The sequence below is a fragment of the Chinchilla lanigera genome, unplaced genomic scaffold (assembly GCF_000276665.1).
Source record: "Chinchilla lanigera isolate Chin_1 unplaced genomic scaffold, ChiLan1.0 scaffold00172, whole genome shotgun sequence".
Taxonomy (NCBI): Eukaryota; Metazoa; Chordata; class Mammalia; order Rodentia; family Chinchillidae; genus Chinchilla; species Chinchilla lanigera.
The window spans coordinates 975,641-985,423 of record NW_004955573.1 but is presented as its reverse complement, the minus strand read 5'-3'; the positions used below and the strand labels follow the sequence as shown (position 1 = coordinate 985,423).

The window sequence follows — 9,783 nt, the reverse complement described above, 5'->3', positions numbered from 1 at the left end:
GCTGCCTGGGCGCAAGGCGCGGGGGGCTGGGGGAGCCTGCTCGGCCGGCTCCGAGGGCCTGCTCGCCCCGCCCGTCCCCTGGGCCTCCCTGCGCCTAGAAACTCAGACTGCAGTGTCACAGGGGTCTTTGTTGCATTCAGTTTTAATTAAAATTTAAATATTCTCTTGAGACTAGTGGACAGCAGAGTTCTAAAGTTTGACTTTATAATTCAAATTCATTTTTTGAAATTCATGCTCACTGGAAGAATGACATTTTAGTAGAATTTTCTTCAGTATCATTACAAAAACCATTACCGTGATTAAGAAAACAGAACTCTGTAAACATCTCAAGCCCTCATTTTGTACTGTGTTTAGTTATGAATTTTATGATTGCAGCAGGTAAAGTGTTTATTTCAAGGCTTTGGATATGTACACTTCCTAATCCATTCCCTGATCGATAAGACCATTACCTGACTGTTCTTAGCTTCTCTCAGGAGAAATTCAAGAAGAACAATGTCTATCACAAAGGCTGTTGTGAGATTAAGCAGAGAGAGGGAACATCTGGTCATGGTTGAATAGTGTTACTAATTTTGCTCAACATTTTCCTCGTACTTCATGCCCAATGCTTTCTACTCAAACATTCTTTCTTTTGTTACTCTAATACCATTTGTTAGACAAGGGTCAATCACCGCAATTCTACCTGCTTCCTACCTGTATGGTTTCTGTACAATCTGAAATCACCTATTTTGAAGAGTGGTGCCCAGGTATTCCTCTGATGCCTCTGACAGCTTGCTATTTGAGCTAGGTTGTGGATACAGATCACCACATTTTGTGAAAGTTCAGAATTTAATGCGATAGATCTGAGGTGGCTTTAAGACTCTATGGTTCTAATCAGCTTCTAGATGCAGCTGATCCTGAGTGTCTATGGACCACACACTAAGTACCAGAAGTTTCACTGACCCCCCCCTAAATTTTTCCTGAAGTTCCCTCTAACATATTTAGATGTTACATTTCCCCTACAGTGATTACTTAGTATTAAAGATCCTTTCAACGTGTTTCCAGCTATTTTTTAACTAGGATAAGTTATATTATTATTGAGAGTGAGAATGCCATCAGTATTGTTACACATACAAACTAGTTTTATGATTGTTCAAGGGACACACTACTTAAACTTTGTAATTACATAGAAATAATATCTCTTGAAATTACTCCTCTGTGTTGATGCTGAGGTTGGCATAATGAGGAACAAACAGCCAAGAGCCCTGTGGATCTTGAGAAATTGAATTAAAATTATTCTTCCTTTTCAGTCCCTATCAGATAGATAAAAAAGTGAAAATCACTCGCAGTGGACCTCTAAATTCCTTGTTCATTTTTATGTGGGTATTTATGAATTATATTTGCATATCTCTTCATCTAAGCTGTGGTATTCCACATTGGCTGACTTTCATTAAAATGTATTTCCTCTCACAATAGCTCTGTCTGACCTGGAACTCGTGGCCCAATCAATTATCTTTATTTTTGGTGGCTATGAAACCACTAGCAGTGTTCTTTCCTTTGTTATGTACACAATGGCCACTCATCCTGACATCCAGAAGAAACTACAACAGGAGATTGATACAATTTTGCCCAATAAGGTGAGTGGATGGTACCTAGAGAAGGAGGGAAGCATTAAAGTTTTTCAAATAACACTTATTCATGATCTTGGTTACGTTCTCATTGCTGGGACAAAATATCTGACACCCACAATTTAAAAGATAAAAGATTTATTTCAGCTCATAGTTTGTAGAGGTTTCAGTCCATAGTCAGCTGGCTCCATGCAGGGTGGCATAGCACTGGGGCATCACAGGGGAGAAACTGTCCACAGCAGGAAAGGCAGGAAGGAATGAGCAGAAGTAGCAAGAAGACTCCTTTTCTGTTTTCTTTTTTTATTAATAAAGTTTATTTGTACACTTTAGGTATTCATAATGATCACATTGATTATAGGGAATTTGTACCTGTACATGATATATCTTGATTCTTTTTTTCCCATTCCCCTACTCTCCCATCAACGCATCTTTCCCTCCTTATTTACAAAGCTTTGTTTCAATTTTGTCCTTTTCTCATTTTTTCCCTTCTTTCCTTTCCCTCTCCCCCCCTCCTCAAAAGTACACTAAATGGACAAAAACTGAAAGTGTTTGCTCTAAAATAAGGAACAAGGAAAAGATACCCACTGTCACTACTCTTTTTCAATATAGTTCTGGAAACATTAGCCAGAGATATTAGACAAAAGAAAGAAATAAAAGGAATAAGGATAGGAAATGCAGAAGAAAAATTATCATTATTTGCAGATGGCATGATTCTCTACACAGAAGACCCCAAAAACCTCACCAAAAAAACTGCTAGATTTAATAACCAAATTCAGTACCATACCTGAACACAAAGTCAACACTCAAAAATCAACAGCCTTCCAGTCCATGAATAACAAACTCACTGAGAGAGAAATTAGGGAAATTAGGGGAAAATACTTGAAGACGTTGTTGCAGGCAAAGACTTTATGAACAAAAACCCAGTCACACAGAAAATATCACAAAGACTCAACTGAGATTTCATCTTTTTAAAAAGCTTTTGCATAACAAGAGAACCCACTAACAGAGTGAAGACACAACTCACAGTTTGGGAAAAAAAAAAATTGACTGAGGCATTCCTCTTCTTAGTATCTTCCCAGAAGAATTAAAAGCATCATACCGCAATGATATATGCACACCCACAATTATAGCAGCACAGTTTGTAATAGATAAATCTTGAAAGCAGCCCAATTGCCCATCACCTGATGAATGGGTAAAGAAGACATGATTTTTTACAATGGAGTACTACTCCACCATAAAGAAAGATAAGCTTGAGACGTTTCCAGGTAAACTGATGCACCTTGAGGCCATACTTAAGAGCAATAAATTGGACACACATGTGTAAATATCACATGGTTTTTCTGGTGTGAGAAAATGAAAATGTAAAGAAGTCCCTTTCTGTTTTATCTTATCCAGACTATAAGCCTTTTAGATGGTGCTACTCATACTCAGCATGGGCCTTCCCATTATCCACACCCCACCCAGAATTATGCAAAAGTACTTAGTGGACTAATTTAGTACGACACACACTTAATCCCAGAATCCCATACCTTAGATCCAGCCAGCTCTGAAAATCCCCAACTATCCATGCATGAGGCTTTGGAGAACATCTAGATACAAGCCATAATATTCCTCTCCTGGAGCTCCATGCACATCCCTTTATGCAAAAGATATTTATTCCACTTCTAGAAGTTGTCAAACTCCTACCAGCCTCAGCATTTCTGAGAGATCCAAATCCAAAATATCCTCTGAGATCAAAGAAAAAGTCTCAGCTGGAAGCCCCTGTATAAATGAAAAAAGAAATTAAACATTTCCAATATACAGTGGCAAAAGATAAACGTTCCCATTCCAAATAGAGGGATAGAAAAAAATGGGACCCAAATGTAGAGACAGACATAGGCCCTTTTTAGAGGTTGGGAAATACAGGCTCTGTGTGGCTGTGAGCAGCAAGCAGTTTTCAAGCAGCTTTGTGGTTTGAAGATGACAGCGTGTAGTTTTGACACCAGCCTCTGTGCAGGCAACACTGTAGTGCAGGTTGCCATGCCAACTCAAATTCCCCTATCATCCTACAAGATCAAACCTAGTAACAAGTCCAATATCCAATCAATCATCAATCCTGGAGGGGTCAGAAATGGGACCCCTACCACGTAAAACAAGATTACAGCACTAGATTCAGTGGTGACTCAGTTCTGAGCACTCCTACTCCTTCACCAGAGTGGCTTTGAACCACTTCTTGCAATACCTATAACAAAAGTTCTTTGACTTTGCACTGGTCTTCTCTGACTCCTCTTTCTCTTTCTACATCTCAGAGACAGACCCCAAAGAGGGTAATTCTGGTGACCCTTAGATCCCAGATCCACCAGACATAACAAAAGCAAGTCCGTAATCCAGCAGAGCAAACATTAAATCCTGTAGACCCTTGTCTACCATTCAGGGCAATCTGTGATGTGAACTCCAAAAGGTTGGTGTGGTTCTGCCCTTATGTCATTGTTAGTGGTTATAATTCTCATGGCTTCTCTCTTGAGCTGACTTTGCTCACTCCTTGAGGTTCTCTAAAAAGGATCCACATTTCTAGCATCTCCAACCTTCTGGAGTCTCCACTCCACCTTCAACTTCACACTCACAGCTTCACACACTGCCCTCTCAGGAATAAACTGTCTAGCCTCCTAGGCATTTTTCTGAAATCTGGGTAGAAGCCTTCCTGACCACACAACTCTTGTATTCTGATGCACCTAAAACCAGCACCACGTGGTTGCCAATGTCTGCTGCCATTCTGGAACATGGTGCTCTGGGATTCTCTTCTCAGAGCAAAGTCTTTCACTTTTAAAATTTTGATATTGCAAATGTTAGACGCCTATTGGTTTTTGTGATGCCCTCAAGCCGTCTTTTCTATTGTTGAGTTTCAAAGTACTTGGCTTTTTAATGTCAATCCTTTCAGAACAAAACTCTTCTCTTCTATACTTTGCAGTCTGCACCATTTTTAGAGTTTCCCTTCTGACCAAATGCAAAACTTTTTAAATCATTCTGCTGGGCTTTTTGCTCTTGCTTCTCAGCATAAATCTGTAAATGTCCCCAACAGTAGACATGCCTCAACATTAGACTACCTCAAAACATTTTTCCAGATTCTTCAGTCTGCCACTCTTAATCTCATTCTCAGACAAAATCCCTGCACAGGAGAAAAATGCAGAAAAATTTTCAGGCAGGGCATATGTTATAGTTGATACACTGTGTCACCTTGAGAAGTTTAGAAGTTTAATTCAGCAGGAGGCCAGGGTCCTCAGTTTGTAAACACCCTGAGCCTGGGCAAGAACAGATGGTGTGAGTGCCACACCCACCAGAGGACAGGTACCCTGCACACAATGTAAGGGAGGAAAAGAGGTTTGCTCTTCCCCCTTTTGTGCTCTTGCTGATTTTCCTGCCTTCTATCACCTTAAACTGTTGACCCATGCCACCCTGCTTTGGAGCCAGCTGATTATGGACCGAAACCTCCATAAACTGTGAGCCAAATAAACCCTTACTTCCTTAATTTTGAGTGTCAGATATTTTGTCTCAGCAAGAGAAAAGTAACAGAGATAGCATAACACACGTGATTTGAAGTCCAGCTGCCAAGAGTCCTTCCCAATTGAAACATCTTGAGCCTGGTCTTTTCCAGCTGCATATCAGTCAGCATTTTGGTCTTCTGAGCACTGAGCAGAATCTCCCATCAAGCTTGGATCACAGCATTTTAGGACTGCTTCTTCAGCCAGTATCTCTAAATCTTTACATACTCGTCCTGCAAGCCACTTCCAAAGGCTCCTGAACCACATGGCCTGGTAGTATCACAGCAAAATCTGTATTGGTCACTTTCTTGTTGCTGTGCCAAAATACTTAACACCTACAAGTTAAGGGATGAAAGATTTATTTCAGCTCACAGTGTATAGAGATTTCTGTGCATAGGCAGCTGGTTCCAAGGCAGGGTGGTATGACAGAGGAGAAACAGTCCATGACAGGGCAGGAAGGAGGTAGTGAGAAGCAGTAGAAGCAGTAATCCTCCTTTTCTGTTTTATCCCATCCAGGCTACAAGCCTTTGGAGTGGTGCCACACACACAGAGGGTGGGCTTCCCCATTATCCACACCCAGAACTATGCTAAACCACTCAGTGGACTAATTTAGTACCATGAACTCTTACTCCAAATACCACAAGCCCTAGATACAGCCAGCTTCTAAAAGCCCCATCTATCCATGCATGAGACTTTGACAGGGGGCATCTAGATACAAGCCATAAAATCACTTTATAGGAGAACTGTTGCCAAAAATTTAAGCATTGATTGTTTTCTCCACTCTATTAATAAATGATACACAGAAAGAAATGCAGAAGAAAATGTATGTCATACATGTTATTCATAGAAATAAAATATCTTCATTAAAGCACATCAATCCCTTGTATTCATTGTTATGATAATAATATCTAGTAGGAAAATTATGCTCTGGAAAATTATGCTCTAGTTATAACACTCTAGAATTATGAGCATTTTCAGTCAAGTGTCTGATTAGTTGACTCTACTGATATTATTGGACATACTTTGGCCTGAATCTACTCTGAGCGAGGCTGACCTTGGCTAGAGTGGGCTGGGTGATTCAGTTCTGTACACAAATCCTCATGTTACACCTATAGAGCTAGAGGTGAGCACTAAGTTGTGAACCAGGGTATTTGGCTCCTGACTCAAGCACTTGGCCTATAAAATAAGGCCTCTCCATTGTCACACCAATTGATAACCACATAGTTCCCACAGTTTTTCACATCTCTGCCTAAACTGATGTTTTGTGCAGTAAAAAGACTTGGGGCTGACATGGCTGGTTAGGCAGTGAGGTGGGTATAGAGCATGCTCTTCCCAGGTCACAGTGAAGCCCTGAAGCACCAAGCAGGAGACTGCTCTAACCACAGAGGTTGAGGTGAGTGTGGGTTCTATCCTTCTTAGAACTTCACAATAGAACTGAAATTGTGTGCCCCATAGCACCCAGTTGTGACTTATGTCACACTGGGAAAGTAGGTACTAGCTATCCCCCAAATTATATATAGAGTTTTATATAGTGCTATCAATTTTTACATATGATGAAAAGGGTAATTATGCTGTTCTTATATGCTATAGTGTTCTGCAATTTTTTTCAATATAATCAAAAGCAAACATACAGGAATTTTCAACTAAGGGATTTTCTCTTTTGCAACTTCTATTGCCTTACTATAGGCATGTATCCTCTCTATTAAAAGAAGACAGTGACTTCAGCATATTGTCCTTGAGTGTAATTGTTACAATATATTTGCCATGTATTTTCCCATGAGAAAGAAAAGCAATACATGTTAATGTTGAGGATTTTATGGACTGGGCTGCAATATGTCCCAAATCTCTCTCATATGCATAGTTACTCTACAGTTCTCAATGGGCCACTAAGCAGGTCAACAAAATTGATAGTTATTCAAATGCTTTGCCAATGTTAAGGTCCTTGACCAACACGGGTTATTCTTCGGACTTCCTAACAATTTAATAGCACTGCATAGTCTGAGTGTGAACATACCAAAACACAATTCATGAAAATCTGTTTCTTCCCAGACACCTGCCACCTATGATGCGCTAGTACAGATGGAGTATCTGGATATGGTGGTGAATGAAATTCTCAGATTATACCCAATTGCTGGTAGACTTGAGAGGACTTGTAAGAAAGATGTTGAAATCAACGGAGTGGTCATTCCCAAAGGGTCCCTGGTGATGATACCAATATATGCTCTTCATCGAGATCCCAAATACTGGAAAGAGCCTGAGGAGTTCCGCCCTGAAAGGTAAAGGGCTCCTGGGAACATAAACCCATCCTGATGTAGTCTGTTCCAAGTATGCTGTAATGTCTCCTACTGGACAGGAATGTCATTTTTTTACTGAAAGATTAGTTTTTTGCACAGATTTATCTTGTGTCAGCAAGATTGGAAACTCTTGTAAAGGAAAGCAAATAGAAAAGATGTATAGCTTGCAACTCTCATAGAAAAGCAAAGTGGGCTTTCAATGTTTGTCCAACAAAGTCTTCTGTATACAACTGTGTCAAGAGAGTATTTATGTTTATTAACTCTTTTTCATGTACTATTATGGAACCAGGTTCAGTAAGAAAAATAAGGATGATATTAATCCTTACATATACCTGCCTTTTGGGACTGGACCCAGAAACTGCATTGGCATGAGGTTCGCTCTCATAAACATGAAACTTGCTATCATCAGAGTTTTACAAAACTTCTCCTTCCAAACATGTAAAGAAACACAGGTGAGACAAATATTTCTGTACAAATAATGACTGACCAATAGATTTTTTACTAAACCTAGGGTACTATTTAAATAAAAGTATATGGCTGCACATTATTTATTCCTTTGTTCTATGGGTTGGGGCCATTTATACAACTTTAAGGTCCTTTGCTATTAGAGTTTTAAATATGTGACTATATGAAGACAAAGTGTAAAATATCTTCTAAACTCTCTGCAAGTTGGTATGGCATAATTATATGTGTTCTCTTTGTACCTTAGTAATTCTTAAAATCAGTTTTAAGTGACCTGCAGATGGGACATGTTGTGAACAATTACAAAGTGGAATGATCACATTGTCATGATGTTTGAATGGTGCTCTCTTTATCAGAGCTTATGAAAGATCCCTCATGACAGTGGTCTATTTCCAAGACTCCTGCACTGATTAAGTAACTCCTCTGTGTCAGGAGGGTTTCTGCATGGCAGATGAGAATAGAGTTAGTTTTTATTTTATTTGTGGCTTCAGGCCAACTGTGTAGATTTTATGAAGGTGTAGATAAAGTGCCTTAACTCTGAGATATAGTGCATTCTGGCATATCTGAAATGAGGCAGATATTTTCTATAAGCTCCCAGTCTTCTCAGGTAATATTTCTCACACTTCATGAGGATTTGCCTCCTCTCCTTGTACTGAGATCAGAAGGTTACTGTGTTGGAGCCTCCCCAAAACTGAAGGATGTGACTAGTGATAATTGCATACATAATTAGTTAAAAAATTATAGGACTCAGAAGTTCCCCATTTACACTATCACTCAAAGGCAAGAGGTGATGTAAGGAAAGCAAAGCAGAGCATAATTGTTGTCAAGGCTTCTTCCCATTGTCAAACTGAGTAGGTTTACATGGCAGAACTGACCAGACTCTAGGAGTGAAGGACTTCCCATATATTTGATGATACTTGCTCAGTGTTTCTTTGTAGGTTTCAACAAACACTAAATTAACTTTTTATGACTTTCAAAAGATTGGTTGTCACAATGTCTAGGGATTAGGTTTAAATTTTCAAACATATGGTATCTACATTAAATTATATACACAAAGTAAAAAACTCAACAGAATTTTGTCTTAGACCTGTTACAGAACAGGTGTTCATGAAGTGGTTTTTAAATGAACAGATGGATTAATGTTTTCACTATTCCAATCTTAACACACCTTTAAAAATTAACATAACCAATTCAAGGTATATTGTATTTAAGACAGTTTTCATGTGTTTATAAATAATTACTGTCTTTGCTGTACACTTTCCACTTTGCTACTGTAGTTGATGCCGTATTGGTCATTTCCCCATGTGTTTGTTTCATTCTTCCAGATTCCTATAACGTTTAGCAAACAAGGACTTCTTCAGCCTGAAAAAGAGGTTCTTCTGAAGATTGTGTCAAGAGAGGAAGCCTTAAGTGGAGCTTAATTTTTCCTATAGTTTTCTGTTATTTTCCCCAAATGTAAAGCCCCAATCCATAAATGGGCATCTGAAATGAATAAGCACTGCTCAGAATAACTAGAATGGCAAATAAATATATGAAAAAAGGTTCAATGTCTCTGATCATTTGGGAGATGCAAAATAAAACAACCCTCAGATTCCATTTCACTCCAGAAAGAATGGCTGTCATAAGAAAACAATCAATTTGGTAATATAAAGATAGGAAGAGTTGTCCATTTTGACTTTGCCCATGTTGCTTGGAAGATATATTAGCGTTTGTACCATAATTGAAGCATATATTTTTGTAACACTAAACTACACTTCTCAGTATAATACTTTTGACTTAATGTTTTCATTCCATCTACCCTGAAAGCTTGGAAACAGATTTTCTGATATTCCTTTGTAGTCAATCTTCAACTGTATTAACACAAAGAATATTGAATAAAAAATGGCGGATTGTTCAACTGATAAT

The 9,783-nt window shown here is 38.9% G+C and overlaps 1 protein-coding gene across 2 annotated transcripts in view; it reads left to right on the top strand.

Annotated features, from left to right (window-relative positions):
* LOC102005856 (cytochrome P450 3A9-like) overlaps positions 1-9,422 on the top strand; it is a 42,677-nt gene extending 33,255 nt beyond the window's left edge. For both annotated transcript variants that reach the window (XM_005413764.2, XM_013509445.1), the window contains 4 exons: positions 1,453-1,613; positions 7,172-7,398; positions 7,706-7,868; positions 9,204-9,422. In XM_005413764.2, coding sequence (XP_005413821.1) covers positions 1,453-1,613; positions 7,172-7,398; positions 7,706-7,868; positions 9,204-9,299 — 647 coding nt within the window. In that variant the 3' untranslated portion in view covers positions 9,300-9,422. The remainder of the gene's footprint in view (positions 1-1,452; positions 1,614-7,171; positions 7,399-7,705; positions 7,869-9,203) is intronic.
* Positions 9,423-9,783: the final 361 nt, after the last annotated feature.